Source organism: Rutilus rutilus, assembly GCF_951802725.1.
Source record: "Rutilus rutilus genome assembly, chromosome: 10".
Taxonomy (NCBI): Eukaryota; Metazoa; Chordata; class Actinopteri; order Cypriniformes; family Leuciscidae; genus Rutilus; species Rutilus rutilus.
In genome coordinates, this window is record NC_140215.1 from 915367 (window position 1) to 936216 (window position 20850).

The 20850-nt window shown below is 34.5% G+C and overlaps 2 protein-coding genes across 2 annotated transcripts in view; one reads left to right on the forward strand and one right to left on the reverse strand.

Annotated features, from left to right (window-relative positions):
• glra2 (glycine receptor, alpha 2) overlaps positions 1 to 20850 on the forward strand; it is a 24830-nt gene continuing 3980 nt past the window's right edge. The window contains exons 1-7 of the mRNA XM_084421174.1: positions 1 to 894; positions 5020 to 5153; positions 9101 to 9168; positions 14366 to 14589; positions 16917 to 16999; positions 17680 to 17817; positions 18044 to 18258. Coding sequence (XP_084277300.1) covers positions 827 to 894; positions 5020 to 5153; positions 9101 to 9168; positions 14366 to 14589; positions 16917 to 16999; positions 17680 to 17817; positions 18044 to 18258 — 930 coding nt within the window. The 5' untranslated portion in view covers positions 1 to 826. The remainder of the gene's footprint in view (positions 895 to 5019; positions 5154 to 9100; positions 9169 to 14365; positions 14590 to 16916; positions 17000 to 17679; positions 17818 to 18043; positions 18259 to 20850) is intronic.
• Positions 18161 to 20850, reverse strand: part of fancb (FA complementation group B) — a 25396-nt gene continuing 22706 nt past the window's right edge. Inside the window, exon 12 of the transcript XR_014628943.1 lies at positions 18161 to 18299. The gene's annotated coding sequence lies outside the window, so the exon portion shown is untranslated. The remainder of the gene's footprint in view (positions 18300 to 20850) is intronic.

Genomic DNA, 20850 nt, shown 5'->3' on the forward strand with positions numbered 1-20850 from the left:
TTGACCTGCAATATAGAGAATATATGATGTTTATTAATTTTTATGTACAAAAACATATGTTTAAGTGAATCGAATCAGTGTGCGAATTACTGAATAACTAAAAAAAAATGGGACATTTCTTGTTTTTTTATGGAATATTGCAGTGTTTATTCTAAATGATTTATAGGTGCACATCATTATTGTGTTAATAATCTTGAATCAGAATAACAGCGACATCTCTTCTCTTCTCTGATGACGAGGGCGGAGCAACCTCTCACTAACCACAACCATCCAATCAATTCCCCACAGACACAATCAAGCCCCGCCTACATTTGTTCTTGTTCGCGAAGCGTTTCACTCGGATATAGGACACTACAGGGAATTAAAGACGAGCGCAAATCTCTTGTATATGAAGATCCTGGTTCAAGCTTTAATGAAACCCTCCAAAATTCGTACCCTAATAATATTCCAATGTCCCTCCCTGATCAAAATCCACTCACGATCTGCCACTTTGAAACAGTTGCGCATGCGCACAGAGAGGCGCGGAGCTGCCCGAGTGCTGAACCCCGCGCGCGCCTGTGATTTAAAGAGATGCTCAGGCACTGACACACTCGACACTCTCTCTCTCACACACACACACCGTTTCATCACAAGCAGGATTTCTCTTGTCATCTCTAATGGTGTTTCCTTCAAGCGCGGAATGATTTTAGGAGCTTTGCGGGTTTTGTCGTGGACGCGGTGCGTCTCGGTGTCGGATAAACCATGAGAATCTGGGCTGAAGTGGTTCTGGGTTCACCTGAGGAAAACTGTGCTTTAGTTCTGGAGAAAACACGACGGGTGTTCGGGAATGACTCGCCCTTCTGTGAAACTCCTCTCAACTTTACTCGCGTGTTTGATAGGAATGCACAACTTCAGGTATGTACTTCAATTATTACTTCCCGACGCGACTGTCAAAGCAACATTAGTCATATATTAGCTTATATATTAGTCAACATTAGCCGTATATTAGTATACATATCGTTTATAAGAGCGTTTCGGCTCGTTCTCTTGTGCGCGGATGCTGACGTGCGTTGCCATGGCAATTAAAGAATGCTCGAATGAAAATGAGAACGGCAAAGAAAACATCAAAGAACAATCGGGAGTTACAGTTACAACCAGAGATGAGGATTCCATTCTGTTTCTGTAATGTTAAAGGAGACCGGGGCTAGTTGTCACAGGTCTAATCATAATCTAGATCGTCTTGTTGGTTCCAAACACATACAGTCAAAACGAAAATTTATTCAGACACCTTCAACATGTCTCACATTATCACAGTTTATTCGCTATAGTTTAGAAAACGGTAATAAAATCTGAGCAGAACTCAGTTGATATTTGACTGGTTTTGTCCGTCCTTCTGTTAGACTGTCTCACACATGAATTATGTTGAATATCTGTCAGCTGTTAAATTTAACTACACAATTAGATAATACCAGTTTAGCTCAACCAGTTCACCAAGCAATGCTTCATTGTGTTCAGTCTGTGTGTAAAAAGAGCATTAGCAATTAAAGAAAACACACTTCAGCAAAACATGATCAGCTCAAAGTGTCTTTATCAATGTCACTGGTAGTCTCTGTATGGAGAGTTATTGGGTATAATATGTCACAGTTTACTTTATTTTGCTCTCCTCACTCACAGAAATGAACTATAGTGTCCTGCAGTTTGACTGTAAACATATAAAAAACATTTTTGGTTCCATAAAGATCCTTTAATTGAATAGTACTGCTTTTCCCCTACATTTTAATAATCTAAAGAGCCCTTTTCCCACCATAAAGAGCCTTTTGTGCATTTGAAAGGTTCCACAGATTTGAGAGGTTCTTCACGGAATAATCAATGTCAAAAAAGAACATTTATGTTAAAAAGCATAAGGTGGAAAATTAGAATGTCAATGAAAATATCAAAAAGTCCAGTCAAACCAACGCTCACTTTCTCTAGCAGGGCTTTAGTTTGTTGGTTTCAAAGCAAATTTTTATTATTTTTGTGAATTCTGTATCATATTTTTGTAATATATGTTGGTTAATAAGTAAACAAATAAAACTACATTTACATACATTAAGTCACTATTTAATGAAGGTGAGGTATTTCTCTTAAAATGTCAAGTTGTGTCACTTTTTTTTATTCATTATTTTTATTTTATTTGTGTGTGTGAATAGTGTGACAACATGCCCCACTGTGTTAAATGCCTGTTTCTTATTTCCTGGACAACAACGGTGGACATTTTTATGTTTGTGTGTCTAAACAGACACTGACATTAAAAAATAAAACGCAAAAAGTAAAAAAAAATTAAAAGTGTGACAACTAGCCCCGCTGTATAGCCTCATTTAATTCTGTTATGCAGAATATTTATTCTGTTTGTGTGCCATGATATGACATTGAAAAAAAAAATCAATATTTTCTTGAATTCTACTTTATTCTATTCTAGTGATGAATGTTTACTGATGTTTACTGATATTAAGTGAATGTTTACTGATGTTTACTGATATTAAGTGAATGTTTACTGATGTTTAGTGAATGTTTACTGATGTTTACTGATATTAAGTGAATGTTTACTGATGTTTAGTGAATGTTTACTGATGTTTACTGATATTAAGTGAATGTTTACTGATGTTTAGTGAATGTTTACTGATGTTTACTGATATTAAGTGAATGTTTACTGATGTTTACTGATATTTAGTGAATGTTTACTGATGTTTAGTGAATGTTTACTGATATTTAGTGAATGTTTACTGATGTTTAATGAATGTTTACTGATGTTTAGTGAATGTTTACTGATGTTTAGTCATGTTTACGAATGTTTACTGATGTTTAGTGAATGTTTACTGATGTTTAGTGAATGTTTACTGATGTTTAGTGAATGTTTACTGATGTTTAGTGAATGTTTACTGATGTTTAATGAATGTTTAGTGATGTTTAGTGAATGTTTAGTGATGTTTAGTGATGTTTAGTGAATGTTTAGTGATGTTTAGTGATGTTTAGTGAATGTTTACTGATGTTTACTGATGTTTAGTGAATGTTTACTGATGTTTACTGATGTTTAATGAATGTTTAGTGAATGTTTACTGATGTTTACTGATGTTTAGTGAATGTTTACTGATGTTTAGTGAATGTTTACTGATGTTTAGTGAATGTTTACTGATGTTTAATGAATGTTTACTGATGTTTAGTGAATGTTTACTGATGTTTAGTGAATGTTTACTGATATTTAGTGAATGTTTACTGATGTTTAGTGAATGTTTACTGATGTTTAATGAATGTTTACTGATGTTTAGTGAATGTTTACTGATGTTTAATAAATGTTTAGTGAATGTTTACTGATGTTTAGTGAATGTTTACTGATGTTTAGTGAATGTTTACTGATGTTTAATGAATGTTTACTGATGTTTAGTGAATGTTTACTGATGTTTAGTGAATGTTTACTGATGTTTAATAAATGTTTAGTGAATGTTTACTGATGTTTACTGATGTTTAGTGAATGTTTACTGATGTTTAGTGAATGTTTACTGATGTTTAGTGAATGTTTACTGATGTTTAATGAATGTTTACTGATGTTTAGTGAATGTTTACTGATGTTTAATAAATGTTTAGTGAATGTTTACTGATGTTTAATGAATGTTTAGTGAATGTTTACTGATGTTTAGTGAATGTTTACTGATGTTTAGTGAATGTTTACTGATGTTTAATGAATGTTTACTGATGTTTAGTGAATGTTTAATGATGTTTAGTGAATGTTTAATGATGTTTAATAAATGTTTAGTGAATGTTTACTGATGTTTAATAAATGTTTAGTGAATGTTTACTGATGTTTAATGAATGTTTAGTGAATGTTTACTGATGTTTAGTGAATGTTTACTGATGTTTAGTGAATGTTTACTGATGTTTAATGAATGTTTACTGATGTTTAGTGAATGTTTAATGATGTTTAGTGAATGTTTAATGATGTTTAGTGAATGTTTACTGATGTTTAATAAATGTTTAGTGAATGTTTACTGATGTTTAGTGAATGTTTACTGATGTTTAATAAATGTTTAGTGAATGTTTAATGATGTTTAGTGAATGTTTACTGATGTTTAATAAATGTTTAGTGAATGTTTACTGATGTTTAGTGAATGTTTAGTGAATGTTTACTGATGTTTAATAAATGTTTAGTGAATGTTTACTGATGTTTAATAAATGTTTAGTGAATGTTTACTGATGTTTAGTGAATGTTTACTGATGTTTAATGAATGTTTACTGATGTTTAGTGAATGTTTAATGATGTTTAGTGAATGTTTACTGATGTTTAATGAATGTTTACTGATGTTTAGTGAATGTTTACTGATGTTTAGTGAATGTTTACTGATGTTTAGTGAATGTTTACTGATGTTTAGTGAATGTTTACTGATGTTTAATGAATGTTTACTGATGTTTAGTGAATGTTTAATGATGTTTAGTGAATGTTTACTGATGTTTAATAAATGTTTAGTGAATGTTTACTGATGTTTAGTGAATGTTTAGTGAATGTTTACTGATGTTTAATAAATGTTTAGTGAATGTTTACTGATGTTTAGTGAATGTTTAGTGAATGTTTACTGATGTTTAGTGAATGTTTACTGATGTTTAGTGAATGTTAACTGATGTTTAATGAATGTTTAGTGAATGTTTAATGAATGTTTAGTGAATGTTTACTGATGTTTAGTGAATGTTAACTGATGTTTAATGAATGTTTAGTGAATGTTTACTGATGTTTACTGATGTTTAGTGAATATTTACTGATGTTTAGTGAAAGTTTACTGATGTTTACTGAATGTTTACTGATGTTTAATGAATGTTTACCGATGTTTAGTGAATGTTTACTGATGTTTACTGATGTTTACTGATGTTTACTGATGTTTAGTGTATGTTTACTGATGTTCACTGAATGTTTACTGATGTTTAATGAATGTTTACTGATGTTTAGTGAATGTTTACTGATGTTTACTGATGTTTAGTGAATGTTTAGTGATGTTTACTGACTCCGTGTCTCAGGATAACGGCAGGTCAAGAGAACGAGAGACTGTTCGCTCGGGAATCTTCATCTGCGATGTCGCCCTCAGATTTCCTGGACAAACTGATGGGCCGAACTTCGGGATATGATGCGCGGATTCGACCCAACTTCAAAGGCAGGTTCAGTTCTGGATTACAATCTGAATGTGAATCAGTCAAACATTCTGATGCTGCTTTCAGACATCAAGAGTTTCAGACTGATTTACAGGTATTTCTACACATACATTTAACATTCATCAAAGAGCCAACAATATTCTTTATATATATATATATACACACACACACACACTACTGTTCAAAAGTTTTGGGGGCGGGATGATTTTTTTTATATTTTTGAAAGAGTCTCTTCTGCTCACCAAGGCTGCATTTATTTGATTAAAAATACATAAAACCTGTAAAAACAGTGAAATATTATTCTACTGTAAATCAGCTGTTTTCTATGTGAATATACAGTAAAGTGTAATTTATTCCTGTGATCAAAGCTGAATGTTCAGCATCATTACTCCAGTCTTCAGTGTCACATGATCCTTCAGAAATCACTCTAATATGATGATTTGATGATCAAGAAACATTTATGATTATTATCAGTGTTGAAAATATTTCATATTTTTCACATTTTAAAAAGGATTTTCATTTTCATTCAATGAAAATTTCATTTCAATTTTCAAAAGAACAGCATTTATTTGAAACAGAATCTTTTGTAACATTATAAATGTCTTTACTGTCACTTTTAATCAATTTAATGCGTCTTTGATGAATAAAAAATAAATAAATACTGACCCCAAACATTTGAACAATCGTGATAGATAGAAATATATAATTATGTAATTAGTTACTCACCCTCATGATGTCTTTCCAAATCTATATGCTGTTATTTATTTCTGTGAAACACAAGAAGATTTTTTTTAAGATTGTTCAATGTTGGTAAAAATAGACTTATATATTTTTTTACATATTTTCCCTAACTTGCTTTAATGATTTATTTAGTGCAACAAATACAACCATAATGTAAATTACTTTTTTTTCATATTACACAGATTTTTTGTTCAATTACAGCAATAAGTATTTTGGATGAAATGTGCATAATTGATTAAAATAATGTCACAATGCAGAAAAAAACTAAAGGCTTCCTTTCATTATGCAAAATATAATGTATTAGTTTTGGGTGAAATATGACCGGGACAGATTATTAACAGATTCACTTTTCATTTAAACGGAAAACCCACAAAAAAGGTCTATCACAGATTAATGCATGAACTAACATGAACCAACAATAAGCAATAACATTTTTAAAGCATTTAGGATATTTTTTAATGACTCTACAAGTTTGATCAAACCATCAAAATATAAGGAAAACATTTGATATTTTTAAATATGAGGGAAGAACAAACACTAAACTTGGTGATGGTGAACAAAATAATTAGTCAAACTACAGATAAATGTTTTATTTTACGATGCAAAAAAATGCACAGAAACAAAAAGCAGAGAGGAAAAGCAAACACTGACTACAACATAATCAGTTATTAATATTTGGTTGATTCTCTCATTTTTGCATGTGTTCACAATTTCTTTGCCTGGACAAAAATGATGTTGCACGATTCGTCATGTTTCATTGCGTTATTATCACTAATAAAACAAGCACAACTACACAATATGACTACATAATCTATAATAATATTTGAATAAAGGGTGAAGATGAGTAAATGTTGAGTTAAGATTAATAAATACTGTAGAAGTGTTGTTCATTAATGAAACCTTATTGTAAAGTATTACCAAACACACCATAAGACAACATAAAAGCATCATTGCAGTAATCCACACAACTATATTCCACATTCATCTGCCCATGCAATATTGAGAAGGTTCCTGGAAGCTGGTGGTACTTTGGTTAAAGTATAACATGTTTTTTTTTTGGTGCCTGTCAAACCAGAGGACAGGCTAAAGAACACACTGGAGTTCTTCTGATGTATTATTTAAAGAGGATATTACAAATATTGATGCTGTTTTTGAGCTCTAGAAGAGATTTTCCTGCTTGAATGTTGATTATTCTCCTCATATTCTCCATTGTTACGGCTCCTCTCTTCCCAGTCTGTCAGTAACGCTCTGTTTACTTCCTGTCTCTATGAAGCCCCTCCTTCACACTGTGCTCTGATTGGTCGGCTGGAGCAGTGTGTTGTGATTGGTCGAGCGCTTCGAGTGTGTTTGGGAAATGCCCCGCCCCTTACCATAACCGCCAGTTTAACACACTACTAACTAACTCAACCAGGCCCCGCCCCTTTATTCTGCGTATGAATTATTATAATGAGGAATATTGTGACGTGTTCGTTCCCGGAAGAAACTCAAGACTACAATGGAGGCGTTTCAGGAGTTCACTGACACTGATATAGAGAATAACTCACTTTTTAATGCTCTAACTTCAACATTACACACTGAAGACAGATGTAAATGTTAAAAATTATAATAAGACCCCTTTAAGACTAGTGAAAGATGTCTTTAACTGGTTCTTTAAGGTCGTGATGTTTGATCCACCGCTGAACATCAGAGACAGTGAAGGTTCTGGAAAGCGACTTTGTTTCTTGTTGTAATGGAGGGACTTTTTGATGCTCAAACATCAACATTACACACTAAACACAGATGAACATGAGGAAGAAGCAGAACTCTTCCTCACACACACCTGGCTTTATTTGTTGCTATTAAAGTTGAATCTGAATATGTCTGTCACAGACGAGCGGCAGCTTTGGTTCAGTTTATTTTGGCACGGATGGATGTTTGAGTCAAGTCACATTTATTTATACATCGCTTTCTACAACACAGATTGTTATAACAAAGCAGCTTTACAGAGATAACAGGAAAATAATGCAACAAAGTCTGTTTCCAGAAGAAAACAGCGTCACAGTCCAGCTTAAGCCCAGGAGTGATTAAAATGCAATCTTGTTAGAAAACATTCACGAGGTTCAGAATACCTCCGAGGCGCATCTAAAGGAGTATTTTTAGTAACCTGCACCTAGAGTACTTTAATAAACTCCTCTCATGATTTTCAACAAGAATGACAGACTGTATATGATCTAGAAATTAGCTGAGAGATATTCTCTGAAAAGAGTTTGGTGTAGAAACAATTTCACTTAAAAAAACAGCAAGTAACACTTTGATTTAAATGTAAAATTATGTAGAAATACTAGTATTTTCCAACGATAACTTCGAAAATATTTTTTTACAGTAAGATATTTACTGTTTTATTTTTTGCATTAAACTGATTGTTCTTTTGAAATTGTTTCTTCTGATTGAGAGAAAAAAAAACATTCAAACGGTTTAAAAAAAAAACATTCAGAGCAATATTTCCATTTACATTTGTTTATCAGAGGCTTTCATCTGAAGTGACTTACAAATGAGGGATAAAACAAAGTTATTGATTAAAGAGGCAGAAACACGAGATGCTTTAATACAAGCCTCAAAACTGTTCAGAAGATCAAAGTGAAGCACAGAATACAGTTAAATATATAATACAATTGGACCTTGATATGTATTATTTTAGTTACACTAAAACAAAACAATTTGTTCAATTATTCAGCGGTGATGCATTAAATGTATCAAAAGTGACAGTATAATGTAACATTTATAATGTTACAAAAGATTCTATTTCAAATAAATGATGTTCTTTTGAACTTTCTATTCATCAAAGAATCATGAAAAAAAAATTTATGACAGTTTGCATTAAAACATTTTTTTTCCAACACTGATAATAATCATAAATGTTTCTTGATCATCAAATCCTCATATTAGAGTGATTTGTGAAGGATCATGTGACACTGAAGACTGGAGTAATGATGCTGAACATTCAGCTTTGATCACAGGAATAAATTACACTTTACTATATATTCACATAGAGAACAGATGATTTATACTGGAATAATATTTCACTGTTTTTATACTGTATTTTTTATCAAATTTTGATCAAGAAAAGCTTAATTTTGAATGGTTGTATATGTCAGCTATAGGCTTGAATGGTGAATTTTGGCTTAATATGTTGCAGTTGTTTGGTTTGTAACATCATGTGTTCCTGCAGGTCCACCTGTGAACGTCACATGCAATATATTCATCAACAGCTTCGGCTCAGTGACGGAGACGACTATGGTGAGTGTGTGTCTGTGGTTTACACCTTTACTTTGCTAAAACACAAACGGACAGGAGTATTGAGTATTGCCTTGAACTCAACATGACATTTGCTCAGTTTCCATCCACAGGTGCAAATTTAACTAAGTTGGAATATTGCATAAAACACTTGTGAATAAAGCAGCGTTTCCATCCCATGTGTTCAAGAGAACAAAATCAACACTTGCTGGGAAATTGGTGCAAAATATCAGTAATATCAGTAAATATCAGTAAATAGTGCCTGAAAATAGTCCCCAGCTCAGTAACTTCCAACGTGACCGGGACTAAGTTTGTCTAACCTATTAGAACTATTTTCAGGCGCTGTGTCATATCATTACGCCTGCTGCACTCATGGTACGGCAGCAAAGTTTCTTGATTATTACGCAGGAATGAGAGTATAGTTCCTAGCCACATCAGCCTAGAAAATCGCAACTTTTCATTTTCCGTCGGTCTTAGTACACGATGTAACTACAGAAGAGTCAAGTTTTAAATAGGAAAAATATCGAAACTCTTTGGTCATTTTTTTGAGAGAGATGCTAATGGTCCTGTCCGATTCGATGATCTATGCTAAGCTATGCTAAAAGTGGTACCGCCAGACCCGGAGATCGGCTGAATGGATTCGAAAACGGTAAAACTCAACTGTTTAACTCTGGGGGAGCTGTAAAATGAGCCTATTTCCAAAAAAAGTGGAGTATCCCTTTAACTTAAAAAAAATTGAAGAAACCTGTTGCCTTATAATTATAAAGTAGCCTAAATAAACTTAATGCTTAATCAAAAAAATAAAGTAATGTGGAATTGTCAAGTTCATATAACTTAATTTTTTTAATTAAGCATTAAGTTTATTTACTTCATTTTAAGGCAAAGGGTTTACTAAATTTTTTTTAAGTAAGTGAACTGAACACTTTTTTCGGTGCATCCAGCATTTCTTTTTTATACAATATCCCAAAATTGCATGAAAATAGGTGGATGGAAACACGGCTAATGTGTGTTCAGTGTGAACAGTTTGTATGATAATTATGAAACGCATGAATCTCTGCTTGGCATGAAGACACGACGACTCGAGCACTCAATATCTGAAGCACTTTTACTAAAGTAAGCGAAGTGAAGCATCGCTGGTTACTCCAGTTATCCAATCACAGCCTCCGCTGGGGCAGTCACATGAGGTCATTGAGGGATTTATTCAGTAAATATGTTTCCACCGTAGTTTATGCTCGTCTTCTTATCGAATAAAAAGTCATTTTTAGAATTTATGCTTTTCCATCCACTTTTTTAATGCAATATCCCAAAACGCACATAAAAATAGGTGGATGGAAACATGGCTAAACACTCAATTTACTACTAACATGGTTTTTTGTGTGCAGTTGTCTTCATAAAGTTTAATCAGAATGTACTTCTCAATAAACTGGATAAAATCCAATTAAATCCCACTTACACTTGGAAATAAGCAAGATTATGGAAACGGTTAATCGGGACTCTACTAACTTTGTTCCAAATCATTCCCCAGACGTTTCCCGTTCAATCTGTTTTGTCTGAATTAATCAAATGGCAAACGATCCTCTCGATTCGCTAGCAGGCCTGCAATTCAGATTGATTAGTTTAACGTTTGGAGATATTCAGAGACGCTTCAGGGGTAAACAATTCCCAAATCTGGAGTCAAGCCTCATTTTTCTTTTCCAAGGAATATTACTGCAGCCCAAAATCCCAACATCTCAAGTGGATATCAAGCACAAACAAGAGAGAAGCTGCTTTGATCAAATGCTAATTTTGTTTACATGTTTTAGAGCAACCAATCATTAATGAGCAGTACAGAGAAATTAAAATGAATTCGGACAAAAGCGACAGTGTTTTAGCATTTACGCTGTAAAAAATTATTTTGCACAGATTACTGGAGTAAGCTTAAGTATTTCTACTTCAAAATGTTATATTTAATTCAATGTGTTATTTGCCTTTTTTTACTAGCAATTTCTGAGCAAAAATTGTTTATTGTATCCAAATGATAAACAAATGTAAGAACTACTAATATATACCAGTAATTTAAAACACACACACCCGTTTTATGGTTTGATGAGTACATTATTTATCTTGGTTATTATATACGCAGCTAATTAACTTGGGTGAATCTTTTTGTAATGTTACAATATGCTCGAGTGGAACAAAAGGTCTTGCTAATTCATTCGTTCAACACAGTTTTCAAAGAGCTTCATCTCATGAAAACCTTGAAGGGATTTCTATGGCTAAACTTTTAACAAAAAAACACACAGAAATGTTTATAAAGTCACTGAATGGCTTTGCAATGCACGTTTAAATCATGTCGTTCGTTCAGAGAAGAGGAAAAATTTTAGCAATGCATGTTTTGTTATTGATGGCAGTCTTTTATGAAATGTCGTGCATGAAAGCACAAATGCTCATTCACAAATGCTGTTAGAGGCTTTTATTTTACCAGAAGGTCTGCTGATCTTCTGTCTGCATGCCAGCCATGAAGCGTCTCTTGGGTGTTTTCTGAATCACAAAGTCAACATGAAAATATAGCTGCAAGCAGCCATTAATGGGCCAAGCACAAAGAAGGCACGATAAGTCATGCTAGCATAGCTGGGAGCATCAGACCAGCTGCAATAATGAGAAATTAAATACGTATTAAGATTATTTCAGGCAGAATGGCTGAAAAATCACAAATACAGTCACTAGTCATATGATTTAATGGTTTATCACTTCCGACCAATAGGTGGCGCTGGGACCAAATTGATGTCTTGTGGTCGGAGTGAGGTGACAATGACACATGCAAAGTTTGGTGTCAATATACCAAATCATTGCGGAGAAAAAGCCTCAGAGTCAGTTTGGCATCATGCCATCAACTTTGTTGATGCGGTCTACGAAAACTATATAGACACAAAATCCATACATTTTTGCCGGCATGGATCTGAAGATGATCTGCCTCGAATTCGATGAAAATCGGACCAACGGTCTAGGAGTTCGAAAACGTACGTTTTTAAAGGAAATCAAAATGGCGGCCAGGAAGTTAGGCCGACTATGGCAAAATTGGTATCAATGTTCTCGGCAAGACCAGTTTTATTACAATAGGCCAATTTAATAAAAAGTTATTATAATCTTTATATCTTTTGACCGAAAGGTGTCGCTGTCCCGAAATGTTTTGAGTACTGCCAGGGCATGGTGCCGATGACACATACCGAGATTCTTAACGATACGCCAAAAAATTGTACGTTCATAAAATTGCATTTTTTATAAATACATTGTAAAAAATGGCCGACGCCCAAAATGGTCGATATGGGAAAGTTGGCCGTTGTTCGACTCGATGCTGCACCGAATCTAAAGAGACCAGTTTTGTGAGTTTTGGCCAAACCCATTAGAAGTTATTAGAAAAAAGAGCCTTTTTCATATCTCCTGACCACTAGGTGGCACTGTGCCGAAACTGTGCAGGTAGCCTCAGGTGATGGTTGCCCAAACACACACCAAGTTTGGTCAGAATACGTTAAAGCGTTGCGGAGATATAACCTTGCGTCCATTATGGCATGTTAATTCTTCGTCAGATTTGTTTGCGCGTTTTTCAAGAACGGTTTGACGAATCAACTTGAATTCCATAGCTTTTTGCCAGGATGGTTTGAAGATGATCTGACTCGAATTTGATGAAAATCAGACCAACGGTCTAGGAGTTTGAAAAAGTAGGTTATTAAAGAAAATCAAAATGGCGGAGTCCGAAAAAGTAGAATTTTGTTTCTAGCCCTTATGGTTAAAAAGTTATGAGCATAAACGTGAGTGCAAAATTTGGACAGTTGGTGGCGCTAGAGGGATTGAGTTACAGACTGCAAATTTGGTATGGTGACAGTTCAGACTGTCCTCTATCTGTGTGCCAAATTTCAGAACTTTCCTGCAAGCGGTTCTATAGACTTCAAGAGCGGAAGAAGACTAATAATGGGAACACTAACGACTACAATAGAACTGCTGCTCGGCCCCTAATTAAAAAATGACCCCATTTACTTCCATTCTAGTTAGACTGAAGGCTGAATATCATTTAATTCCTCCACTATAAGCACAAATGACCTTCAGCTTCATGCACTCTTAAATATAAAGGTTTTTTTGCAGTAAGAACCATTTCTGGTTCCCCGAAGAAGTGAGCCGTTCTTAAAAGGTTCCACGGATGTTAAAGGTTCTTCACTCATGCCAATAAAGACCCTTTATTTCTAAGAGTGTGTGAAGGTCAGAGCAAACGTACAGTCAAACCAGAATCTCACATTATCAGTTTATTCGCTATAGTTTAGAAAATGGTAATAAAATATGAGCAGAACTCAGTTGATATTTGACTGGTTTTGTCCGTCCTTCTGTTAGACTGTCTCACACATGAATTATGTTGAATATCTGTCAGCTGTTAAATTTAACTACACAATTAGATAATACCAGTTTAGCTCAACCAATCACCAAGCAATGCTTCATTTTGTTCAGTCTGTGTGTAAAAAGAGTTACTGGTAGTCGCTGTATGAAGAATATTTGGGTATAATATGTCACAGTTTACTTTATTTTGCTCTCCTCACTTACATAAATGAACTATAGTGTCCTGATCACACTAGTGAAATGATATCTTGCACCCAGCGCAATTGACTTTGTACAGCGACGCATGTATCATTCCTATTATGCACCCGACGCACAACAGACTTTTCCCTCCACACACTTCGGTAAATCAGGGAATGAACTTGCGCTCCCGGGGGCGGTTCAGCGAAAAGAGGAGGCGTGTTCCGGCGCAAACGTTCCCTGGTGCTATTTTGCAGTTTCAGAAAACAATTCCCCCACTGACCAGGAGAAACCTCGTCTAAAGTCAGTGGCGCTAAAGTCATTTTTAGAAAACCATACATTATTACAAGGAAAAATATTAACACACGAGGGAAATCATTGTTGTGTCCATGAAGATGTGAAAAAATGGGCATAAATCTAGCTTACACATTTACCCAAATTATTAGGTAATTCTGTTTAACCGAAGCTAATTTGGGTGTGTTTCTCCAAACCAAACCACACCTATGAGTAATGAAGCTACTTTAGACCAACCCATTTTAGATTTGCGAGACCCGCCCACAAAGTTACTTGCGTTTCGCGCTTGATACTTGCGTTTCAGATCGTTAAAATAGGGCCCCTGGAGTGTGAGTAATGTTTGGTTTGGCTGTACGTGTGTCAGGACTACAGGGTGAACATCTTCCTCCGGCAGAAGTGGAACGACCCTCGACTGGCGTACAGCGAGTATCCGGACTCGTCTCTGGATCTGGACCCGTCCATGCTGGACTCCATCTGGAAACCAGACCTGTTCTTCGCCAACGAGAAAGGAGCCAATTTCCACGACGTCACGACGGACAACAAGCTCCTGAGGATCTTTAAAGACGGAACCGTCCTGTACAGCATCAGGTATGAAGATCTCAATGCTTTAATCTACCGGATCATATTTGATACGCAAAAGGCCATTAAATGATCAAAACACTCAATCTCTCCAGTCCTCCTGTGTCTGACTGATAGTTTCCACTGTTTTAATTGTACAAACGTCCTCTTTCAGCTCGTGCTTCACGTGTCTTTAAATCTGATTTTATCAAGTAATTCGCCTTGTTTGATCAAATGACACAATAGAAAAAAATATTTCATATTTTATGAAATTGAACCCATTACTGAACCACAATACAGTATAAAAGAAAGAGTCTGCATGTGTGTTTTTGTTAAGAATCATATCTGATACATCAGGCTTTTATGGCTCATATAGTGAGAATATGGATAAAACAGCTCAGTTTTTTATTCAGAGCCTCAAACTGAGCAAAAATATGCAATTTTCTGCAGATGCTGATATTTATATGAAATTCTGACTATTGTAATGTAAATCAATGAGATCTTTATAACAGTATAGCTGATACTTACATAAAATGCATATAAATATTAATATCTGATAATAGTCTTAGTCAGATGATATTTAATGCTTAGTTTTATGATCAAATCTCTGTAGTTTTAAAATATATAATGCAATGCAATACAATGATGATCGAGAGACGAACAAATAAATCTTCCTTAAAAGCCTGATGATCATATTTGATACTTTATAATAAATGATGTGTCTGGATAATTACGTAAACCTCACTTATAAATATAATAGTATATAACAATATAACGATATTAAAGTTTTAGAGTAACACAAAACAAATAACATCACATAATTCGTCAAATCCATTGCTAATACTGATAATCAAGCGGTTTATTCTTTAACTCTCGGCACTGATTAGATATAAAGACATTATTAATAAACATTATTATTATTAATCACGTCGCATAAAAAGAGCACAGTCATTATAAATTAAAGCTGACTTCAACACCTCGAAGTGTAAGAAGAAGATGAAGAAATGAAGACATACACACACACACACACACACACACACACACACACACACACACACACACACACAAACACATTTTCAAACACGTTTCATCACATTCATTTATGAATCACATGAAAAAATTACGAAATTTGATTTGTAGTTTTTGCCTGAAAGTAGTTTGTAGATCACTGGATATTACTGTCATATATTAGTTTTGCCCTTTGCAAAAATTGCAATTGACATAAAATTAAAATTATTTTAATTTTTTTAAGTTAAATTATAGAAATTATACATTGAAATGATAGTTTTTAATATAGTAATTATATGAAAAACTATAATTACTAAAACTGATGTAAATATACATTTAAAAAAAAACAAATAAAAATGACAATACCACATAAAAAAATTAATGTTAATTAAAAATATGAATTAATACTACAATAGTCTATAAATAATACTAAAATAACACTTGGACCACAATGATTTTTTTTTTATTGTTTTATGTAAGCCTAAGGTTTTAAAATAAAGTTTTAAATTCTGACATAAACTATTCATAAAGCGTTCTGATTGTGCTCTACTGTAAAATTATTTTTCATTTTTCATATTTTTCATTTCACTTTTAATTCAGTGTCACTTGCTGTTAGTTTTCTTGTAATTATTTGTGAAGTGTCATCAGGTTTATCTCTCAAACTCACTTCCTTCTCCTGCTCTGATTGTAAGTTCACACGCGTCTGGAGAAACACAGAATCTCTGTTACGTTCTGTTGTGAAAATAAGCTGATATGACGCTGTCCTAGTTTTCATAAATGATGGTCTATTTATATAAATCTGCACACATCAGCTCCTCGTCAGTGTTTGAATTCATGCATAAGTCATAGTGTCGCTTCAGCTTCCAGGTGACGCTTCATATAGATCTCACATGTGGACCTTCAACCCGTTGGACCCCACTGAAGTCCATTATACGGAGAAACATCCTGGAACGTTTTCAGGTCCAAATATCAAACATTCTTAAATCAAGATGGATTTACTAAAGTAGTAAAATGCCATAAGATATTGTTTTCTGGGGGGAAAAATCTAAATAAAGTGAGTTTTTGCTTAAAACAAGCAATATTATCTGCCAATGGGGTAAGAGAAATAATGTTAATTCAAATGGAAACCGAGATTATTTTTCTGACCCCATTGGCAGATCATTTAGCTTGTTTTAAGCAAAAACTCACTTCATTAAGATTATGCTAGACATAATGTCTAATGGCATTTTACTCATCTAGTAAATGTCGCTTGATTTAAGAATTTTACGATATTTGGACTGGAAACAAGACAAAAATACTGAGTAAGAAAATCCTTTTTTGCAGTGTTGAATGTGTCCCGTTTTTCACAGGTTGACGTTAATCCTGTCCTGTCCGATGGATCTGAAGAACTTCCCGATGGATGTCCAGACCTGTACGATGCAGCTGGAGAGCTGTGAGTTCCTCAGGAGTGTCTTTATCTCTCTCTCTCTCTAGTAACCACCCAGAACACCATAGCAACACCCTAGCAACCACCCAGAAAACCATAGCAACACCATAGCAACCACCCAGAAAACCATAGCAACACCATAGCAACCACCTAGAAAACCCTAGCAGCCGCATAGCAACACCATAGCAACCACCCAGAAAACCCTAGCAACCACCTAGCAACACCTTACCAACCAGCCAGAATACCCTAGCAACCACCCAGAACACCGTAGCAACACCCTAGCAACCACCCAGAAAACCCTAGCAACTGCATAGCAACACCATAGCAACCACCCAGAAAACCCTAGCAACACCTTACCAACCAGCCAGAATACCCTAGCAACCACCCAGAACACCATAGCAACACCCTAGCAACCACCCAGAAAACCCTAGCAACCGCATAGCAACACCATAGCAACCACCCAAAACACCTTAGCAACCACCCAGGATACCCTAGCAACCACCTAGCAACACCTTACCAACCAGCCAGAATACCCTAGCAACCACCTAGCAACCACCCAGAACACCTTAGCAACCCACTAGAAACACCCTAGCAACCGAGTGGCGAGTGTTGCCACTGCAAGCACCACTCACATTTTCTTCTGGAAATGTACGTTCTGGCTCTGAATCCGTGTTTCTGTTCTCCAGTCGGATACACCATGAACGACCTGATATTCGAGTGGCTGGATCAAGGTCCGGTTCAGGTGGCTGATGGTCTGACTTTACCACAGTTCCTCATCAGAGACGAGAAGGACCTGGGTTACTGCACCAAACACTATAACACAGGTCAGAAGACACACACTCATGACTGATCACACTGGACCACCTTCGACTAGTACGAGCACAGGAACATTCAGATCTGAGCCGTTGTCATGTATGGATATGAAACAGTCTTTTCTACCACCCAGTATTGTTATTTCTGTCTTACAATAATCCACATCATCACAGAAGCACTGGATAACGGTTGATAGTTCAGATATAAACACTGATATGAGCTGTTGATGGTGTTCAGGGAAGTTCACGTGCATCGAGGTGAAGTTCCACCTGGAGAGGCAGATGGGGTATTACCTGATCCAGATGTACATCCCCAGCCTCCTCATCGTCATCCTCTCCTGGGTCTCCTTCTGGATCAACATGGACGCGGCTCCGGCCCGGGTCGCGCTCGGCATCACCACGGTCCTCACCATGACGACCCAGAGCTCGGGGTCACGGGCCTCGCTACCGAAGGTCAGACCCGTCACTCACTTCACAGCCAGAAATATGAGGGTCTGGAACAATATACAGAGAGGTTTCATTTGTTGCACTCTATTTCTCTACTGGTCCGTATATCCCAGTGAAACGCCTCTGGAACGAGATCAGATGTGGGCGGGGCTTGATTGTGTCTGTGGGGATTGATTGATCACACCTGTTACTCACTTCACAACAATCATTCAAATATTGTACGATTAGTCTATTTATCATTCGTTAATTTCATAAGTAAACACACAGCTGTACACAAGTTGCCATATCCTGCCATTTTACAAGCTGTACTGCATCTCAAAATATGATATATATTCTAATATTTATATATATATATACACACTCTAAAAGATGCTGGGTTGTTTTAACCCAATTTTGGGTCAAATATGGACAAACCCAGCCGTTGGGTTAAATTTTTAAATTGCATTTTTAGTCCAACGTTTGGGTTTGTCCATATTTGACCCAAAATTGGGTTAAAACAACCCAGCATCTTTTAGAGTGTATATATATATATATATATATTTTACCGACTTGATTCCTGCAGAATATTGAACGGATCAAACTGTGAGAATATTCCTGATGTCTCGTTTTTCTTCAACACGTTGTTTATTAATGGGCTTTTTATATTGTTATCAGTCGTGTTTGTGACGTTGGTAAATTTGCTCCGACATTAAAGTCAGCATGAAACGTTAGTTGCGATCATCTTCTCTCCTCTATTGTGCCGTATATCCCAGTGAAACGCTCCCAGAACAAGAACAGATGTGGGCGGGGCTTGATTGTGTCTGTGGGAGTTGATTGGATGGTTGTGGTTTGCTATTGGCTGATCTCATGTGAGTGACAGGTTATAGCTCCGCCCACTTCATCAGAGACGAGAAGAGATGCTGCAAGAGGAACTTATTCTGATTCAAGATTATTAACACAATAATGATGATGTATACAATTGATATATCGTTTACACATCATTATTGTTTTAATAATCTTGAATCAGAATAACTGTCATATATTTTAAAATTAATAAAACTAATTTTATATTCAGTAAACGGTGAATTAAATACTATAATGTCATTTATATTGACAATAAAATAAAAACACTAGTTATTCTCAACATCTGGATCACATCCTCAAACATCATCAGTGTTTCTCCAGTAATGTAAATGAGATCCAGTTTATGGAGATGAATCATCGCATCATCAAGAGTTGTGTGACGTCAGCGACTATTAATATCAAAAGGAAAGAGTCCTGATTCACAACAACAGAAGCTGGAACACACAATTATCTGTTCCGTAACACATAATGCAAATGACCTTTCCTGAGAGAAGCGGCTCTCTAAACACATCTTTAAACTCCAGCCGCTCGAACTCATCGAGTTATGCTAATCTGATACTCACATTATTATGTGCAAATGAAAGCGCTCATTAATAGACAGCCAATAATCCCATAATCCCTGCTCCTGTTTTATTGCTCTAATGACGGCTGTTGTTTTCTCCAGCCGTACGGCAGGATCATGTGACTCCATATGTAAATCAGTGAGAGATTGAGTGTGTCGCTCTGTTTTAACCTGATAGATGTAATGAACATCGGCAGTTCATAGTAAACCTGGAAATAAGTGATAATTCATGCAGGTTTTGTTTATTTAAAGTTGGACTTTTCTGCGGCTTATTCATGGCAATTAGAGCTGGTAAAATATTGATCAGTGTAATAAAACTTCAAATTATCCATTATTGGTCAATTTGATTAATTTCTGTGAATTTGATCGAACTGTTTCAGAGACTGTGTTACTATTTCAGTATATTAAAATGTACAAAAAACAACAACCTTGCTTTAATATTAAATGTTCTACTTAAAAATACATAAATAATTGTAAAATTAAATAAGCATAATAAAATAAAATGTAAATAATATATATATATAATATTTTTTGTATTCTGATATATAAAAATACATAAATTAAAAACGAATAATTTAAAATGTAAATATAAATTGAATTTTACACACAAATAAAATGTAATTATTTTATAAATATATATATTTGTATATATATATATATATATATATATATGTGTGTGTAAATTAATACTGTGTATATATATATATATATATATATATATAAATGCATAAATAAAAAATATTTTTAAAGTAAAAGAATAAAATAAAAAATGACACACACACACACACACACACACACACACACACATATATATACTGTAAATATACACACACATACATACATATTAAAATATATTAATACATATTTTACAATTATATATATATATAATACAAAAAGTATTAAAATATTATAATAAATATATTTTTATATATATATATATATATATATATAATAAATCAATATATAATTTACATTTTATAATATTTTGTAACTGTATGAAAAAAAATATATATATGCACACATAATACATATAATTTTATACATAAAAATGCATAAATAGTAAAAAAAAAAATTTAATTATATATACATACAAAAAAATTATAATATATATATAATATTGCAATTATAAATAAAATATTATAATGAACAAATACATGAATATTTCCCCAGATCTGATGCGATGTGTGTGTGTG